At 50.8% G+C, this 20,913-nt stretch overlaps 1 protein-coding gene across 1 annotated transcript in view; it reads left to right on the forward strand.

Annotated features, from left to right (window-relative positions):
• The window catches only part of TOX2 (TOX high mobility group box family member 2), a 62,198-nt gene that overhangs the window by 19,195 nt on the left and 22,090 nt on the right, over positions 1-20,913 (forward strand). The window contains exon 3 of the mRNA XM_012728463.1: positions 10,863-11,108. Coding sequence (XP_012583917.1) covers positions 10,863-11,108 — 246 coding nt within the window. The remainder of the gene's footprint in view (positions 1-10,862; positions 11,109-20,913) is intronic.

A 20,913-nucleotide genomic window follows, 5' to 3' on the forward strand; every position in this document is an offset into this window, starting at 1 on the left:
CTGCAAGCCAGTGGCACATATATGAATTAAATCTGGGTTTAAAAATCACTTGGTCTGATTGTCTCTTTTCATAGGCAGTATAACTGAGGCTCAGCATGGGGCAGAGACTTTCCCAGGCTCACACAATCTGTCGGTGGCAAAGCTGGGACTCTAACCATTAAGGGAGAATGGTTTCCAAGACGCGGACAGGGAAGCAAGAGACCCTTACATGTGAAATTTGAATGACTTTTTGCTGAACAGCCTCTCTGTGGCTGCTTGAGACCTTTGGTGACTTCACAGAGTATAATATGATGTAGAAGTAGGTCATCTACAGTAGCAGGCCATCCTCTGTGCACTTGCTCATTAAGATAAGATTCACTGATTAAAATAAGATTTACTGAGTGCTGACTGCATGTGTGTGATGTTCTCCGATTCTCATTCATTCGTGTGTTCCTTCATGTAAGGCGCTGTCCTTGGCCCTTGGGATATGTCAGTGACCAAACAGGGAAATTTACATTCTAATGAAGGGAATAAGCAACTATATCACATATTAGGTGGCAAAATTCTATGGGGAAAGAAAAACCATCTCTGGGACAGGAGTCAGCAAACCATGCTCATGGCTCAAATCTGGCCCTTCACTTGTTGTTTGTCAATAAAGCTTTATTAGGACACAGCTACGCTTGTCAGTTTAAATATGGGCCATGGCAACTTTAGCACTACAGCAGCAGAGGCGAACAGTTCTGACAGAAACTCTGTGACCCACAAAACCAAAATATTTATTATTTGAACCTTTGGCCCTTGCCAAAACAGCCAAAAATTTTGCCGACCTCTCCTCTAGGACATGCCGGGAAGGTGTCAAAGAGGAGACATGGTTATAAAAATGTCATTAAAATAAACAAAAGTCCACAGCTTACTTGAAACGTGGGCCTCCTTACCTGTAAACTGGGTGCTCAGTATCCCCCCCTCCCTTTGAATGCTGTGACCCCAGGTTATCCCCAGTCTTGCTTAAGTGCTATTAAAATTGCTTCCTCTTAAAGAAGCCAACCTGACCATTAATTGCTGGCTTTTCTAGAACCTCCTGCACTGCAGGTGTCTTGGTATAGAAGACCTGAATCTTGGAGCCACTTATAACTTCCTGAGCGAAAACATGCAGCTAATATCATGTGTGCTCCCAGATACCACTGTAATAAATAAGACTCGTGTCTAATGAGTCCCACTATGATGCCTCTGTCGTCTCCCATCCAAGCTTTTCATGGTTAGGACCACCGAGGGAGGGTATTATACGAGGGAGGGTATTATATGTCCGCCTCCACCCTGTGGCCACGGCTTGAAAGTTCTGCCTGTAAATAGAGGCTTAAGATGCTATTACATTCCATTCCCACCCTCACTTCCTTCAGAATCCACATTTAATTTTAACAGGATGGCCTTTTCACTCCCGCTCCATTTATATATGGCGCAGACTTCTATTTCTTTCTTTCTTTAAGAAGCATTTTTCCTCCAGGAAATGATAGCCCAACAAGAAGGCATAATTGTGCTGATTTTCAGAAGTGAAGCCATACTCCAGGTCTGATGTGCTGCGAGACATGAATCAGAAAGATTCTATTAAACGTCTCTGGGACAGGTGACACAGGAGTATTATCCAGGATGATTAATTTGACTTGGTCATTATGGACACAGACAAGCCTGGCAAAATTGCATTTCAGTCCCCACTGAATTCATAAAATCACTGTACACATGACACGAAGTTCTAACACTGGATGTCCTGTGCAGTTACGGGGTTTCAGGTTTGGATAAGATGCTATTTTCCTTGTTGGGAAATACTATCAGGAAACACTGGCTGGAGTGGCTGTCCTTTGGCGGGGGTGTCCTGGGGGCGTGGGATGTTGTTTATGTGAACATGGTAGGCGGTAGGGCGGCCATATTACTTCTTGTCCAAATCAGGACAGTTTTCAAGGGAAAAGAAAGCACTATTAGAAATTTCCAGAGGCGTAAACCAGCGTCCTCCTGGCTGACGAGGATTCATGTGTGTGTAAGAGGGAGGGTGAGTGGTAACCCCAGAGAATGGTTTTGTCCTTGTGACCGTAAATGTGCCCTCATGATTTCAGAGGACACATTTTTCCTTTTTTGTTTCTTTTAAACTCAGGTAACATTAGTTTACAACACTGTATAGGTTTCAGGTGTGCAGTTTCTCACCTGGCACCTCTAGCCCCCCATGCCCACCCCTGCAGTCCAGTCACCATCCTCACAGCCAGCGGCCTCCTGCCCCGCCCTCCCATAACCATCACTGGGTTGTCTCTGACCAAGGGTTTCTTTCTGTCTTTGTTTTATTTGTCTTTTCCTTCATTTTATTTGTTCATTCACCCACCAACAAGTGAACCATATAAGGTATTTGTCCTCCTTTGGACTTAAGTCACCTAGTCTTATACCCTCTAAGTCTATCCCTGTGGTCTGTTTTGACTTTTTGAACCTCGTTTCCTCACGTCTGAAACGGAAGCTGGTCACACCTGCTCTACTCACCACCTGCGGGTTTCCCTTCTTCAGGGGAGGGGAGAGGCTCATGGTGACTGCCTGCTCCTGCCTTCTCCCACTTGTGTCCCTGTGTCTTCCTTTCAGCAGTGAGGGGGTGTCGTAGATGAAGACAGGGAGGAGGAGGCAGTGGGGTCATTACCAAAGGCCCCTTAGCAAGTCAGTGGCAGGACTGGAAACCCCCCCCCCATGGTCTCACTCCAAAGCCAGAATTCTCTCCTCAGATAAAAGAACAACCCCTCCCTCACACACACAAATGAAACAAACAAAAAAGGATTATGTGCTAACTATGTATTAACGAGATTCTTCAAGTTTTTTTTCTTGGAAAAATATTTGAAATCTGTAAAAGCACTTGGAACATAGGCGTCCTGTGTCAACCTGAGGTGTGGCTGCTCACCCTCCGGTCACCCGGCCACTGGACTCTGCAAGTACTGAAGAGGCTGGCCGCGCCCTTGTCTCCTGTGCGGCTGGGCAGCGCGGCCACCTCCCCTCACTGCGGCCACCTCCCCTCACTGCGGCCACCTCCCCTCACTGCGGCCACCTCCCCTCACTGCAAGCCTTCTGCTGCCGCTGGAAAGTCAGACCCGGCAGGGTGAGGGGTTAAAGCAGCAGGGTCAGAGCCACTGTGCTGATGCCCTGCCATGGGCCCCCCTGAACTGGGGGTCCTCTGCAGCCCGCCTCTGGGTGACCTGCTCAGCGGCTAGGAACCTTTGCCGCCTCAGGCCTCCTCGGCCGGCCACGCCCTCTCAGGCGGCCATCTTGATTGGGCCCCGAGGATGCCTTTGGCCACCTTCCTTTACGCTGGCTCCCCCGAACTCAGCCAGGACACCTTGCAGGCCTCGTTCACCAGGTGCGTGTGTCTGTCTCAGCCCCTCCTGCCCTGCCTGCTGGCCATCCTCCCACCTTCCGTAGGGCGCCAGGAACAGGCCTCTCAGCTCTGGAACAGGGTCCTCGGGAACCCTCCCTCTCCAGGCTCAGTCCCCACTTCGTGCTCTGCTGCAGGGGCCTTTCTCACGTGGCCTGCAGATGGGGCCAGCTTGGGAGGGAGGTCAGACGGCCCCAGCCCTGTTCGGGCCCCCACAGGGAGTCTCCTGCCTTTTCTACACCACGTCATTGTGAGCAATGGAAAGGAGGAGTCAGAATGTCGCCCAAAGACCTCGTAGTAAGCATTAACTGGGGTGAAGCAGGATGCTCTCATGAGGAAAGGAACATACCCCAAGATGTGATAATGATGAATTTATAATATCTGAAGCAAAATGGACAGAAATAGAAGAAAAATTGCGAAAATCACAATTGAGGAGGAAATGTTCAACCCACTTCTTTCAGAAGCCAATGAACCCAGCAAAGAAAGAAAGCTAAGATTGATTTAGAAGATTTGAATGCAGAATTAAGATGGAAACAGTAAACGTTTATGAAAATTAACCTTTCATATGAGAGTTCCTGTAATTCTCAACGACTTGCCAAGAATCAGTACCTTTTTCAATCCTTCTGAACATCCTCTTTTTTTTCCTTGTCAGCAGTTTACTATTTTTGCAAGAAAGGCCAGCTCTTCCTTCTGTTTATCTAAAATGTGTTTTCTATTTGATTACTTTCTGCTGGGGACTTAATGGTTGATATTTGTTCTTCTGTTGCTAGGTTCTTCAGTGGATGCCAAGTTCATTGATTTTGTCTTGGAATAAATCCATTTAGGTAAAAGTTGTAAGTGCTCAGTGTGTTCCTCTCATGGGTTTTAGCAGGCAATATTCTCATTGTCTGTAATTTTGGTTGTCATTTCTTCTTTTATTCTGCAAGTTATTTAGAAGATGACTCTTAAAGTGTCCAAGTATGTAGGATCATCTGCAACTCCCATTTTTTTCTGCTCAGTCTTCCTCTCTGTTTATCTGTGAATAAATAGGTGGTCTCTGTCCTTTCTACCTTTTGAAAAGTTTGGGACTTTCTACATTGCTAATACACAGTCATATTTTTCAAGCATACCATGGATGTTGAAAAGAATATCTACTCTTTTTAAAAAAATTATTTATTCAGACAAGAACTGGGGTACAGGACAGAGGTGCAAGGGGGTAAGAGGATTCACCAAAGACAGAGTGGGGAGCAGAACAGTGGATTAACCAAAATTGCTGAGGGGAGAAAGGGGAGACAGGAGAGGCCTGAACATTGGGACATGCCCTCCCTGGTGGCATAGTGGATTAAGGTGCAGCACTAGGAAGCTGTCTGCAGCCACTGCAGCATGAGTTCAATCCCCGGCCAGGGAGGTGACCCACGTGGTGCAGCACACCTATCCTGTCTTGCCCTCTGCTCCCCTCAGCAGTGTATTTCAGAAGATGCACCTGTTCTGCTCCCCACTCTGTCTCTGGTGAAGCTTCTCTCCCCCAGCACCTCTAGCCTGTACCCCAGTTCTTGTATGAATAAATAAATCTTAAAGGAAAAAAAGAAACATTGGAACAGACCAGAAAGGTCAATTGGGTAAACCACATCCATATCCCTTTCCATTTTTGAAATTATGTTAATGTCTCTTTATGGTTGAAAAAAATCATTTTGGTACTTCTAATAGTTTTTTGGCCTTCATATTACTGTGGTTCCTCAATCTACATAAAAGTTTATGTCTGGAGGGCCCTCCCTGGTGGCGCAGCAGGTTAAAGCACAGCACTAAGAAGCTAAAGCCACTTCAGCATGAGTTCAATCCCCAGCCCCGGAGATGACCCACATGTCGCGGCAGACCTCTCCTGACCCGCCGGCTGCTTCCCTCAGCTGTGTACTTCGTCAGTCGGCCTGTTCTGCTCCCCACTCTTTCTCTGGTAAATCCTTTCATGGCCCTTGGACCCCTGGCCTGTACCCCAACTCTGTATACATATATAAATAAATATTTAAAAAAAAATTATGTCTGCCATTTCTTCTTAGTAGAGTATACATCTCATTTATTAACTGAAGTGCCCCTCTTTGTCTCATTGATGCTTTTTTCCCTGAACTATACTTCCTTTTTTATTAATTTTGCTACTTCTGCTTTTTATTTTCCTGATATAGCTGTTTTGCTTTTTTTTTTTTACCTTCCATAGCATTTTATTTTAGATATGCCTATTATACATGTCATGCATGGGGTTTACTTACTTTAATCAAAATGAATTGTTTACCTTTTAGTAAAGGAATTTAAATCATTCCTATTTACTGTGATTACTAATATTTAGTACTAGTTCTGCCATCTTATGAAGTTCCCTATTGTCATGTTTCATAATTCACTCCTATTTTTTTATAATTTTTGTTAGATCAATCAGTTCTATTTTCTTTTCCTTTTTTATTTTTTGGTATTTGTTTTTAGCTTTTGTTTCCAGTGGTATAAATGTGTTAATTTCCTTAAAACTATAATAATGGGTTATAATAAATAGATTCAGCAAAGTTTCAAGGTACAATATCAACACACACACACACACACACACACACACAAAACAGTTGTGTTTCTACACACCAGCAAAAAACAATCCAGAAAAGAAATTAACAAAATAATTCTGTATATAACAGCATCCAAAAAAAAAAAAAAAACTAATATGTAGGTGTAAACTTAACCAAGGAGGTAAAATACTTGAACACTGAAAACTCCAAAGCACTGCTAGAGGAGTTTAAAAACCTTAAAAGTGGGAAGACATTTGTATTTGTAATTGATGACAATGTTGGCGAGATAGTGGTGCTACTGAAGTGACCTACAGATTTCAGGAAACGCCTATCAAATTTCCACTAGGCTTTTGGGGCAAATATGAAATGGCTGGTCCTCAAACTCATACGAAATTGCAAGGGACCCTGAGCAGCCACATGATCTGGAAGAGGAAGAGCAAAATCTGGGCTCAACTTCCTGTAGAACTTTCCAAGTTCCACAAAGCCATGGTAGGCAAAACATTGTATCACCAGCATCGGGATGGTGATGAAATAGAATTAAAAGACCAAATAGAGTGCCCTCCCTGGTGGTGCAACAGGTTAAAGCGCAGCACTAAGAAGCTAAAGCCACTTCAGCATGAGTTCAGTCCCCGCCCCAAAGGGACCCACATGGCGCAGCAGACCTCTCCTGACCCGCCTGCTGCTCCCCTCAGCAGTGTTCTTCGTCAGTCGGCCTGTTCTGCTCCCCACTGTCTCTGGGGAATCCTCTCACTGCCTCTGCACCTCTGGCCTGTATCCCAATTCTGTATGCATAAATAAATAAATATTTTTTAAAAAACCCAACCGGGAAACACATTTAGCCACAAGAGACAAACATAGACTGAAAGTAAAAGGTTGGGAGAAAAATTCTGCAAGCAAGTGAACTGAAAAAGAGGGCAGGAACAGCTATACTTATGTCAGATGAAATGGACTTCAAGCTAACAAAAGGTGACCAGAGACATTTCTCCAAAGAAGATACACAGAGGACCCAGAAATGCATGAAATGAGGCTCAGTGTCGCTTGGCACTAGGAGAACGAAACCAAGAAGTGTAGGGTCAAGGGCCGGAGTCAAGGGCGCGAGACTTGGTGCTCAGCAGGGTGTGTGGAAACTGGACCACGGGTGCGCTGCTGGTGGGATGGGAAATACCCAGTGTGGTGGAAAACAGGTAAACACAGGATTAATGCAAAGAGTTAAACATAGAATCAAGTGCTGAGAACAGAGACTCAGGCAAATCTCTGGCCATACTTGATCCCGCAGCACCTGTCACAGTCGCCCAGGGGAGGGACAGCCCAGTGCCCACAGATGGGTGGATGGGCAAGCAAATTGTGGTGTCGCATACTTGGGGTATTATTTACTGCTACAAAGTAATGAATTGCTGCTACAGGATACAACAGGGAGTGGAACTTAATGCTAAGAGAAAAAGGCCAGGTGCGAGAGGTCCTGTATTGTATAATTCCATTTATATGAAAATATCCAGAATAGGTAAATCCGTGGAGACAGGACGTGGGTTGTTGTTAACGGGTTGGGAGGCCGGTGGAACATCGAGGGACTGTTTAGGGGCCTGGGGTTTCCTCTGGGGTGATGGGAAGGCTTTGGAAGTAGCTGGGGTGGTGGGTTGTACAGCATTAGGGATGTGCTAAGTACCCCTGAGGTGTTCATGTCCCAGCGGCTCACTTTCTGTGATGTAGATTTAGCCCCAATACATTTTTTTAAATTACAACAAATATTTTGCAACTTATTTTGCTTACAGGTAAATAATTGCTAATTATAACTTCTTTCCTAAAGAAAAAGGCACAGCTTCGAGCTGACACCCTCTGGATTTCAAGTTTAAGGCCATTTCCGTGAAAGGTTTTGCCAATAGTTTGAACTTCTAGAGCTGTTGCCTTTGGCGTCTTTTTCTACATTCTCATGAGGACGCTGGTGGCAGACAGCACACTGGGGAGCATGGAGTAGGCAATCTCTGGCTCAGGGAAAGAGAATTATGATTCTGGCAGAGGCTTCTGATGAAGCACAGGGAAATGCTGGCCTCAGAGTGGCAGGCGCTGGGATTGAATCCCAGCCAAGACTACGCTGTGTCCCACCTCCACCCTCCAAGCCTCGCGTCTTCATCTGCAAAGTGGAGACGATAGCCACTTCTTTGCAGGACTTGTGTGAATGAGATGAAGGAGGTGGAGCTGCCAGGGCCAGTGGCTGGCACACAGTAGGTACCCGGTGGGAGGCAGCAGCCAGACGGGTTGGTATCAGGTATCATGCGTTTAGGATTTGATTGCATCGGAAGGAAGTATGTCCAAGTTCACATGTTTATTTTTAAGCGTGCTAATTACCTCTTTAAATGAATTGTCATAATTTGTGTTACTCCAATATTTTGATAGAACATATGCTTATTTTTGCAAAAGGCTTCTGGCCGATTGGGCTGGTTCCAGTGTGTTGCGGTCTGGGTTTTTGAATGCAAGCAATAGACTCATGCAGTTTACTCACTCACTAGGCAGATGCGTGTGCCAGCACCTGCTCTGGGTGTTGGGGCAGGCAGAAAGGTGGTGGACATGAGCAATGGGTGACCAAGGGGCTTGGAGTGTATGGGGAAGGACAGGAGGGATCACCTAGTGAGGTCTACCCCTCAAACCTGGCACATCCCCCCACATCACATTCTTTTTTTTTTTTTTAAGATTTATTATTTATGCATACAGAGCTGGGGTGCAGGCCAGAGGTGCAGGGTGGTGAGAGGATTCACCAGAGACAGAGTGGGGAGCAGAGCAGGCCGGCTGATGAAGTGCATTGCCAAGGGGAGCAGCAGGCTGGTCAGGAGAGGTCTGCTGCACTCTGTGGTCACCTCCAGGGTGGGGATGGAACTCGTGCTGAAGGGGCTTTAGCTTCTCACTGCTGTGCTCTAGCCCGCTGCGCCACCTGAGAGGGCCCCCACATCACATTCTAATTGAGCACCTACTGTGCCTGGCACTGGTGACTGAGCAGACGAGGCCCTTCTGGAGCTTGGGTCGATGGGGCTGGGGGGAGGGACAAGCAGAAGACAAGCAAAGAGCCAAAAGCAATGGAGCACATATGAGGGGCCCTGAGGGGTGAAGCAGGGTCTTACCACGAGTGGGCAGGGCCCGCGGAGACTTCCTGGGGCTCTGCTCTCTGGATGATGTGCTACCCGCGGCTGAGACCCACCTAAAGACAACTGACCACTTGCTCATCAGAGGTTCAGGCCGAGGCAGACGTCTGCCACGGTGCTTGTGAAGCGTGAGGGACACTCACAGCGGAGGAATCACAGAGCTCGTGGACACACGGGCTGCTTTCCCTTGCTGAGTCCCTGGAGAACTTCCCTCACAGCTCTGAAATTGCAGCGAACGACGGTGATGCCGACAATGGCAATAGCAACCCACATGAGGCTGGCTGGTACCAGGCGTGTCCTGGGCAGTTTCCACACATGCTGATTGATTTACCCTTTATGACACTCCAGGATATACACTGTTAAGCCCTCTCTTCACAGGTGAGGAAACTCAGGCACATGAGGTTAAGTAACACGCCTGAAGTCACACAGCCCGTTCAAGGCAGGGCCAAGATCCCAGCCCAGGCCGGCCGACTCTCGGCTTCTGCTCTGTGCCGCCTCCGTAGGGACATTGCCACAGACTGCAGCACGGTCACACGCTTGAGTGGAGGTGCGCTGTGGCGTCTGTGCTAGGACCTGGCTTGTGCGTGCGTTCGGCTAGGTGTTTTTGAAGCCCCGCTTTGTGCTGGATGGACCCAGGGAGGGCCGAGCTCACATTAGCCATGCAACAAGTGACCTTAGTTAACGTGCGCTAGTTGAGCGGCCTGCCTGGTGCGTGTTCCGAGGAGAAGGGAGGCAAGCTGGGGTGTGCCGGGAGGACAGTGAAACCAAACAGGCTGGGGGCGAGTAGGAATGAGTCAGATGAAGGGAGAGTCTGCGTGGGCAAGACATTCCAGCAGGAGGAACAGTGTATGTGAGGACCCAGAGGCAGGAAAGGTCGTTGTGGCCGGACTGCAAGGGGAGCTGGGCCATGTTTGGGACAGTGGGCTTTATCCTAAGGACAGTGGGAGACAACCCAGCACTGAAAGTGCGGGTGACGGGTGCCATGATCGTCTCCTAGGCGCCCCCCGACTGCGGGGAGGGGATAGACTGGTGGAGACCGGGCTGTGGAGGCCAGGGAGGAGGCGGGCGGGCGCGGGGTCCAGCTGGGGATGTAAGATATTTTAGAAGAGTTTCCTTAGATTGGAGGGGTGTTGAGGGTGAACCTCCCGTTTGGGCTTGACTCAGTCCCTGCACGGGGCAGGAGGGGCCCTGCGCTCTCAGGGTTGCACGTGTTGATGGGAAACGGAGCGGGCGTTTAGATGCTCCCAGCTCAGGTGGGTGACGGAGGTTGGAGGGGGAATTGTGGCTCCTGGCTGGGAGCTGGGACCCAGTGAGACTGTGGCTGGCTGCGGGAGGTCTGTGCAAGAGGAATGGAGGACGGAGGGAGAGGAGCCCTCAGGGCTGAGCCCCGGAACCCCCAGCAGAGAGCCCGGTGGGGAGGAGGAGCTGACCGTGGGGAAGGGGCAGCAGGAAGGTGGCAGAGAAGCAGGACAGTCTGGGGTCCGCCACATGCGCGAGGCTGTTTTCAAGGTGACGGGAGCAAGTGGGACGTGCTGGGAGAGAAGTGAGGAGCCCTGTGCCACGGAGAGCTGGTGGCCGAGGGCGCCAGCGTGGAGGAGGCAGGTTGCGAGGTTCGGTGAAGTGCCTGAGCCGGGAGGGCGGGGCTGGTATGAGGCCCCAGGAGGGCACACAGGGTGTGGCAGGCGTCGGGCATCCCGGGGCCATCTGAACCGGCTGCCCCGCAGTGACCGTCCCTTCCTGCCTTCGCCAAGCGGCTCCTTTGTCTTTGCTGTTATGGTGCCTTCCTGCCTGTCTGTGATTGTCACACACTGATGCCCGCAACATGCCCTTTTGATGTTTTAGACCTACAACGGCCAGAACGACAGCAACGAAGACTATGAGATCCCCCCAATAACACCTCCCAACCTCCCCGAGCCATCCCTCCTGCACCTGGGGGACCACGAAGCCGGCTACCACTCGCTGTGCCACGGCCTGGCGCCCAACGGACTGCTCCCGGCCTACTCCTACCAGGCCATGGACCTCCCGGCCATTATGGTGTCCAACATGCTGGCGCAGGATGGCCACCTTCTGTCGGGCCAGCTGCCCACGGTGAGTCCCTGTCGTCCGTCACGGTGCCTGCTGCAGTTAAGGCAGGAAAGGGGGTTGAGAGGGAGCAGAAAGCCCACACCAGGACGAGCCCCCCCACCTGTCCTGCATGGCTCTGGACTCCGTCTGTTGCCCCGGTCGGGGGTCTGCACAGTTGCGTGTGAAGGGAGAAGCAGTATCTTCACACTGCTTACTCTGGAACGCTGAGAGATCTTGGTGTTGCTTGTTTTAGTGTTACTATGAACAGTAAAATCTCATTTTGTTTTCTTAATGGCTTTATTGAGATGCACTTCATATGCACAGTTCACCCACTGAAAGTATAATGGGTGGGAAGACCTCAAGGGACTGTGGTGATGGTGCACAGATGAGCTGGTGGTGGCAATGACACGGGACTACACTGAGAGGAAGCAAAATGTACAAAAATGAACAATGATGAGACAGACAGACGGATAGACAGTCAGACAGATAAAGTGTGAAAATACAAAAAGGGCCCTCCCAGGTGGTGGTGCAGTGTGTTAAAGCACAGCACTATGAAGGTATCTGCAGCCACGTAGCACAAGTTCGATCCCCGGCCAGGGAGCTGATCTACATGGTGCGAGTGACCTCTCCCATCTTGCCCACTGCTCCCCTCAGCAGTGTATTTCAGTAGATCCGCCTCTTCTGCTCCCCACTCTGTCTCAGGTGAATCCTCTCTCACACATACCCCTACCCCCTGCACCTCTGATCTGTACCCTAGTTCTTATACGCATAAATAAATAAATTTTAAAAAAATATATTAAACTAAGAAGCAAAGTATATCATTCAGTAGATTTTAGTATATTCACAGAATTGTGTGAGCATGAACACATTCCATTTTAGACTATTTTCATCACCGCAGAAAGAAATCCTATAGCCTTTAACCATCGCTCCTGACATCATTCCCTGTGCCCCCATCATTCCCTGTGCCCCCCAAGATATATATACATACACTCCCCAGCCATAGGCAACTACTGATCCACTTTCTGCCTCTATGTCGCTGCCTATCCTGGACATTTCATGTACGTGGAATCCCACTGTTTTCTGAGCACCATCTTCCTTACACTGCAGGGGAATGGGTGAATCCTGAGCTCAAGTTTGCAGAATGGGTAGAAATTTGGTAGGCAGCGTTAAAGCAGGAAAGGATCTTCTGGGCTGGGGAACAGCATGTACAAAACAGTTCACGTCTCATTCTTTTTCTCGAGCTGGAAAGAAAGGACCTGGAACCGAGGAGGGGGAGAGCAGAGGGGAAGAGCTCATCAGAGGCTGGCTGAATCCCACGCCTAGATGTATGATTCTTAGGCATGAATGGCTGATATGAACAATCAAGAACTATAGAAAGCCAGTAGAGCAGTTTTTGTATAAAAGAAAAAGCTCCTTGAGGGGATTCCAGTACTTCCCATGAATAACTGCTTTGTGCTGATTTTTGCTTTTCCTTCATAGTTAACACTGTATGTGGGTCACAGTTCTCACATTCAATCTTAAGTGACAGGTACCAAATTCAGACTAGTTTAAGCTAAAGACAGTGAAATATCAGGTAGGCAAAGGGTTTCAGGCATGGCTGGATCCAGCAGTATTGTGAGGTCTGTATTCCATTCTCATTTCCCCACCACCACCCCCTTCTTTCCTGACCGGTCTGATGCGTAGGTGTTTGGGTTTTCCAGGGAGAACTGTGATTGAGTATGACTGGGCCCACCACTCCCTAGGAAGAAGCCATACCTGTGCCAGAGAAAATAGGCCACTTCACTGGCCCCTGTGATTTCAGAATCACATGGGGTTGGGTAGACTATGTTAATCTCTGCAAAAGCTGCTCAGTGGCCATAGGCAAGTTTGTGGCCCGATTCTAGCAGATGCTCAGGGCTTCAGGCATACGTCAACCGTCTCCACTGGACTTTATTTCATGTTTACTCTTTTACCACCAAACCTCCTAGCTTAAAAAAACTGGTATACTCTATGTAGTTTCTTAAGCACATCACATTTTTTGAAACTAGATGTGAAATAAAAGGAGATCAGGGAGCAAAGGCAGGAACCCCCTCGGTTTCATATTTTGAGAAGTCTGGGCCCAGCGCCAAGGATGCTGTTTCTTGAGGAACGCTTTCCTTTGGGCCCATCAATAATGCAGGTCCCTATCTTCCTCTTCTCTCTCCGGGAGATCTGAAGATTCCAAAGCCATGTGGTTTCGAGTCTGCTTTGCTCGAGTGCCTGTGTCGTCTATGCCTCCCAGCTAGCATCCTCGCCTTACTCCACTTCTCCAGGCTGTCCCTACTTGGGCTGCATGTGACCCAACAAGAGTAGGACCTGGCAGGTGCCTCTGAAGCATGCCCAGGGGAGGGCTGTAGACGCTGCAGTTCTGGGCCAGGCAGGCAACCCCCTCTAATGCTGGTGGTGCAGGGAGGGGAGAGGCCAGTGAGCAGGCCGAGCCCCCCCCAGCCCACCCAGGTCCTGGCTCCACCTCCAAGCTTCATTTCCCTGTCTTGGAATCATACCACTGTCCTCAGGATTTCGGTGCAGTGTCATGAGATGTGTATGTAAAGTCTTAGCAAATGCATGTCAGAGAGTAAGCAATCAGGGAATATTTGCTGTTGTCCTACTCAGTAATAAAAACGAATTCCCAGTGTAACCCACTGGCAGTGTTTACTCTGCAGGAACAGATGGCAGATTCTCCACGGTACCTTCGCAAGCCCCCTTGGTTATAGTAGTTCTGATCACTACAGAGGACATCATCGCTTTATCACACGTGACCCCAGGTCACCCCTGCTAGGAAATGCTTTTGCTGGGCTAGGTCCAAATAGGTATTCTGCAGACTCCTTTCTAACTAGCCCATGCTCAAATGCTTTACAAATTCAGCTAGCTTTGATTCATTCATTAGTCAAGAGTTTGCAGAGGTTCACTGGGTTTTATATGCCCTCATTATGTAAAGAAAAACACCAAACTGATTTACTCAAGGGTTGCGGTGGTGACTGGGAAATCAGACCGGAATGTGTCCTTTGTGTGGCTCGTTGATGAAGCAAGACAAGGCGTCCTTACAGACAAGTCTTTAAGTTAACATGAGCTGCAGGTGGAGGTGTGTGCACGTGTGTGCCTGTGTGTGCATGCCGGGATATGTTCCCAATGTTCCCTCCCATCATACTTGTAAGAGCCCCGTGCAAGGCAGATACCCCTTGAAGAGGAGAGGGACATTTGGGGTAGGTTGGTGCTGTGTTCTGAAAATAGTAATAACATCCTGTGGCTGATCAAGTCTCCACAAACAAGAAGTCTGAGGGTGCTTCCTGTGGTGCACCAGGTTAGGACTCAGCACTGCAAGCTAGCCGCAGCTGCTTCAGTGTGAGTTCAATCCCTGGCCCTGGAGGTGACCCATACCAGTTCCGTATGTATAAATAAAAAACTTAAAAAAAAAAACAAAACCAAACAAAAAACAGGTTTGTTCTCTCCTGACTCTGGAGGCTAGGCGCCCCAAATCCGAATCACTGCATCAAAATCAAGGTGTCAGGCAGGGGGTGTTCCCTGCGGGGTTCTGGGCCACGCCCTGTCTCTTGCTCCTGGGGACTGGCATCCTTGGCTTGTGGCCACATCTCTCCAGACTGCCAATCTTCACACCCCCTTCTCCGCGACCAGTGGCACCTCCCTTTGCCTTTTTGGCGGGGAGGCCCATGGTGGTATTTGGGACAGTTAGGGAGAATCCAGGATAATCTTCCCATCTCAAGAGCCTTCACTTAATCAGACCTGTAAAGACTCTTTTTTCAAATGCAGTAGCATTTACAGGGTCCGGGGATTGAGACCTGAAATTTTGGGGGGCTGTTTTTCAACCTGCCACCATGACGGGATTTGCAGCAGCCTCTGTTGAGTCTGTTCAGTACCAGGCTCCGTCCCGGCCCTGGCTCCCTGAGGTGCCCTGGCAGAGACTCCAGGTGCAGGTGGAGATGGGTACAGAGCAGAACCTCTTTCTAAACATGTAGTCAGTTCTCAGAGGATCGGTGCCCGGTGTTGTGTGGGCCGAAGAGGCTTCTGGGTCAGAAGCCTCAAGGAGGGGTGACCTCATGCACAGCAAGTCCCGTAGGTACGTTATGAATCAGCAAGTGACTGTCACATGCCAGGAAGCAACATGCAGCTCTGTTCCCTGGCAAGCACTGCTGGTCCTGCCAGGAGCCTGAAGGATGGAGCCGCTGGAACGCAGGGCTTCGGGGGGGTCAGAGGATGCCTCAGGTGCCGTCTGCACAGGCCGCGCACTCTGAGGGTGGCAAGACCACGGCACCTGATGCCATCTCGCACACACCCAGCCCGCCTGGCCTCCTGCCCCAGGGCCATCAATTGTCCCTGACCTCCTGCCCAGTGGGCGCGGCCTGCAGCTGAGTGCAGCCAGCCTTCTGCCTGAAAGGTGTGACTGCTGGCAGGAGCCCTGGGCATGGCTGGAAGCAAGCCCCTTTCACAAAATTAAATATGCTTAAGGCTGCTTCCTCAACTCCGGTATCTTCACTGATTAAACATTCATTTCCAAGACAAAAAGAGTCAATTTAGTATGAAAGATATATTTTGCCAGTTTAATTTAAAGCGCTGCACCTCTATCTGACCCCTATTTTCATAACTCAATAATTTTATCCTGTGTTGATTGTCTCATTTTGAGAGAGATATTGTATGTATAAATCAGTTTCTAAAATACCCAAAGAAACTCCAAGAGTGGAATTTATTAAGCAGCCTCTGTTAGGATGAAATCATTTATTTTGGGACCGTCATTGGGCAGCACTCCAGCTCATGGTTCTGGCTTCCCCGGGAGAGGTGTCCCGGGAGGGGACGGAGCCCAATGCTCCCAGACAGCCCCGGCACCCCACACCTTTGCTCCCCCAGGAGTCTCTCCTGCTCCAGGCCGGTGGGGACGGGGTCCCGGGGAGCTGAGTCTGGCAGCGTTCTCCCCACATCAGCCTTGGGTTCTGGTGACTCGGGGTGAGGGTGGCCTGAGCCCACCCTGCGGCCCCTCTCAGGCCTCAACTGGCACAGGGGGGCACGCAGCTCCCATTCCTCCCCCGCTTTGACTCTTGTTTGCTGTCACTGGGCCTTGGGCCCCCTTCTGTCCCAATCTCAGTTTTCCCATCTGGTGATGGGGCAGCCAGTTCTGGTGAACTGACATAGGAAAATGGGGATAACTGCTTTGCCAGCGATGGCATTCTGATATGTAGTGGGGCGTGAATTAGACAGCCCCCTCCCCACATCTGCCGTCAGCTTGGATCAGAACCCCAAGTGGGAGACAGTTTTACAGCCTCCTCTTCTAGTTCCCTGCCCCAAGGACTGCCTCTTGTCACACAGACGGACAGGCCCGACACGTGGCCCAGGGTCCCCAGTGCCCACTGAGGGATCCTTCCAGGCTAGTGTCCTGTTGGACAGGCCCGGGACAGTACCTCAGTTTGCCTCTTTGCCCGCTTGCTTTAGAGATGGTTCCCGTGAGAGAGACTATACCCCGAAGTAGAGCCTGGAGCCTGAGGGGCCTTAATATCCCCCCTAACACTCACCCTCTTCTCTGCCTGTTCCCTACTCTTCCCTCCACCCTCCTTCCCTTCCCCACCTCGGCCCTCCTCCTCCAGGAGACTTGGTCAGTCTGCACAATCATGGGCTTGAGTGCATTTTGGTCAGACCACGCACAGGATGGCGGCCCCAGTAGCTACCCTTCCCTGGGCGTGTTGGAGCGAAACCGTCTAGGCCCTGTGATGCTGATCTTAATGTTCCCACACAGCCAGAATCGCCCGAGGATGCGTTATTGGGCAGGTCTCCCCATCATTAAACAGCACGTGGCTGCACTTGATTTTCGAGTTGAGATGTAGGGATCCCTCTCCCAACCCCTGGTCCTTTGGACAGAGCCAGGGGGGTGGTAGAAACACTCCCCTGCCCCAGCCAACCTGTTCATGTTATTGCTCCTAATGCATTATTCATTTTTGCTTCATTCTGTGATTGTATCAGTATGACTGCAGCTTTTGCTGCATAACAAATAATCCCAACAGTTAATGGCTTAAAGTAAACAGTGAACTATTAGTATTTCGATCCTGTCGGTCAGGAAGGTCATTCTGCCCATCAGAACTGACTTGCTGGTAGCTGGGCTGCATGGCCTAAGTGGCATGTCTCGGCGAGGCATGGGAGTTGGCCCCTGTCACTGCTGTCATCACCTAGTGGCCTGGGCAGCTTCACGGGGCAATGGTCAAGGGGTTCCCAAGAGCACCGAGACAACCCTGTTGTGCAGACATTTTCAAACCACTGCCTGCCTCACACCTGCTAAGGTCTTATCGCCAAAGTAAGTCACATGCCACGCCCAGATCCGAGTTGTGGAGAGTCAGACCTCAGCTCTTGAAGTGAGGGCCACCTTGCAGAAAGGCATGGACGCAGGGCGAGCAGGAATTTGTGGCCATTTTTGCAATCCACTGAGATCATGTGGTTTTGTGTGTGTTTCCTCAGTAGTCGGGCACAGCACTCCTGGGTTAGTCCCACCTAAGTTTAAAACCCAGCCCTGCCACTTGCTGCTCTCTACCCTGTGACCCCAAGCAAGGGGTCAACCCACGAGCCTCAGTTTCTCCGCCTGTAAAGTGGCGGTACTCTGACTCGCCCTGTAGGGGTTCATGGAGGTTCCAGGAGCAGACGCAAGGAAAGCACCCCCAGGGCCTGGCCCCTGCAGGGGGCATCTGATAAGCTCAGGCTGCTCTGTTCATTCCCCCAGCTGTGGTTTGGGGGCTCCTGCCTCACCTCACATTTGTCCAGCCCCCACCCTGGGGGCTGCTTTGCTGGGGTACTGGTCAGTTTGACTCAACAGTGACTTTGCTCCAAGAGGTGAGTGTGGGGAAAGAGGGTCAGAGGCTGAGGTCCTGCGGGTGTGGAGAGGGTGCCAGCTGAGGGCTGTGCAGGGGACACAGGTTAGGCATCCCAGGACCGCACTCAGAGGTCAGTGAAGTGACTGCTCCCTGCCTGTCAAGAAAGCGAGGGCCCCAACTCAACTCTTGTCTGTGTGCCTAGGGCAGGGTCCCTCTTAAGAAAAAGGGGGTCACCAGGATGCCTCCCACCATGCTTTTCCTTGATACCCTATTTTGGCCTAATTCTCCCTGGAGCAGGGAGTGGGGGGCAGTGATCCCCCGACTGGGCCTAACCTGAGGCCCAGAGGGTTTTTATATTCAGCAGCATCTGGGTGCAACTCTCTCTCCCTGCTTTTCAGAGGCAGTAAGCAAAAGAAATATGTCTTTTTACATTTTATAAAACTCAGAAAAATGGCTTTAAACAGCTTTTGCTCCCTTGCTATAATTATTTATTTTCAAACACTCCTGCAGGGGACTACTCCGTTTTCTTATCCTACACTCCTTTTTCTCATAAATGAACCATCACTTCAATAAATCATTATGAAAACAGAGACTAACACCAGCTCTGAAAGGTTGAAAGATTTATGTAACACATTTATGCCCCCCATTTTCTCATTCTGGTACTCGGCTGCAAAAGCTAAGCTAATAAAAGCTGCTATTAATATTTCTTGTTGCCTAGCAACCCCAGAGCGGGAGTAATAGCTTCAGCTAGAAAAATAGATGACCGATAAGGAAAAATTCAATTCTTTTATTATCTCAGGGGGAAATGGCCTTTTACGGGAACATTATGATGTACGAGTGTGAAGTTGAACACAAAAGATTTGTGTGTGTGTGTGTGTGTGTGTGTGTTTGTTTTTCTATTTTTAATGAACATTATTTTACCTCCACTAACTCTTTTCGGGCCCTTTTGTCTTCTTTCGCCTCTTCCCCCACCCCATCCCTCATGCTTAATTTAGCAGCTAGAGTAGTTAAAAACCTGTCAGCGTTTTTTAGTTTAAGAACGATTTTTTGCAAAGGTTTATAACTCGGTCATAAAAATTCACTCCCTGTTAAAACTCAGGCCAGTGATAAGCCGACACAAGACTGCTTCTCTGCCAACAGACTCACGTTTGTCGAGAGATAAGACTTACAGTTTTCATGGGTAGAAAGGTCGGGAAAGAACAGAATGTGTTCTTCTCCGTGTTCCAGTTTCCTCTGGAACCGGAGATGCTGATTCTTTTGAGAACCGTTTATGCTCAAGTTTGGGGTGTGTCCAAAGTGGGAAGGCGGTGGGGGGACGCAGACTGCACACCTGCTGGGCACGCTCTGGGGCCTGTGCCTTGTCAAGCAACCTGCGAAGTGGGTACCACCGTTGTTTCCCCACTTTCCAGATGCAGAAACCGAGGCTTGGAGAGGTCAAGGAGCCAGCCCAGGGACTCGTGAGCCCCGTGTTACCCCTCTGCTTTCACAGCGGGTTCTCAGCATCGCAGCCCGGCCCCGCCAGGAGGGTGGTCTCTGGTGGAGCTGTTCCGCGCACTGTAGGGTTCCAGCAGCACCCACCGCCCTCCCCGGCCTCCTGTCTCACTCCCCTGGTCAGGGTCAGGGTCAGATTTGTCTCCAGTCGTCGCCAGATGCCCCCCAGGGACAAAAGAGCCCCCTGTGGGGACCCCTGCAGGTGCTTCCCTCCACTTGACCGCTCTCTCTGCTTGGCAGGCTGGCGAACACCTCTCTGGACCCCCTAGCCAGGGGGTGGGTCCGGTGGGGGGAGGGGGGCAGTTGCTTCAATAGCAAAATTGAAGGAGAGCCCAAAACGCTCAGGAACCCAAATAAGTATCTCCGTGCAGCATTTTTGCAAATTAGAATTACCACAAAAAGCCAGTGTCCAAAAAGGAAAGATGGGTCCCAATCCATGGCAGAGTGCTCGTGCACTGAGCTGCCCGGTGTGACCGGCCAGCCTGAAGCACCAGCAGAGGGCCCTGCTGGCGGGTAACGCCCGGTGTGTTTGCTGACCACTAGGTGGAGCAGAGATGGCTGGTCCGAGTCCCGGGGAGAAGGGAGAGCAGGCCTCCGACTCCAGTCACGGTGCTCCCTGAACCCTTACTGTGTGCTTGTTGGGGGGTGAGGCCCCCTCCAGGAGACGGGACACTCTGGGGCGCCTCCAGCCTGAGGGAGGGGGCAGGTGGCAGTTCTGGCTCCCGCCCGTCCTGGCGTGGCTGCCCCCGGAGCTGTCTCGTTCCGGCCTCCCAGCTCTGCTGCCGGGCGAGACTGGCCGCTGGCCGCGGGGACCATCTCCCAGGACAGAGCCCGATGGCCAGCCCGGTGCGGTCACTCTCACAGCTTCCTCATGCCGGCCGCTGCAGGGCCAGCGCTGCTGTTTCAGCCCTTATCTTCCCCAGGCGGGGCGATAAGTTATCTGTTCCGAGATGGGCTCTCAGTTCTTCAACACTTACTCTGGGCTTGAGCCCCGCCAAGCCCTTTGCACTGGTCTCATTTCATCCTTCACCCGGAGGGTGTTGCGGGTTCACAGAGGCGGGCGCAGAGGCAGGGAGAGGCAAACCCGGGGCTGCCGGCCGGCACAGAGGCGGGCCCAGGCCGACTGGCCGCCCAGCCCCTGGCCGTTTCCAGCCCATGCTTCGGGTGTGTGAGTGGGCACGCGGCGGAGCGAGGGGCAGGCGGAGGCCGGTCACCTCTCCGACTCCGAGTCGCTCACAGTCCCGTCGGCGCGCAGGTGAGGTCGGTGCTCGCAGCTTGGGAGGGGACCAGATGGAGCACTCAGGAGTCGGAGGAGTCCGCGGAAGGCTTCCCGGAGGTGGTGGGGCGAGGGCTGGGCCTGACAGGCCGGAGGAGGCCGGCAGCAGACGCCTGGGAGGAGGCAGGCACCCTGCCTGGCCTTCCTGTTGGGTCCCAGCTGGCGGCCCTTCTGCTGGGGTTGCAGACGGCGGGATGGGCTTTCTGCAGGCTGAGGCGCCCTCTGGTGCTCGCCCTGTCCG

This window comes from Condylura cristata, unplaced genomic scaffold (assembly GCF_000260355.1).
Source record: "Condylura cristata isolate star-nosed mole 26May11 unplaced genomic scaffold, ConCri1.0 scaffold00022, whole genome shotgun sequence".
NCBI classification, from domain to species: domain Eukaryota; kingdom Metazoa; phylum Chordata; class Mammalia; order Eulipotyphla; family Talpidae; genus Condylura; species Condylura cristata.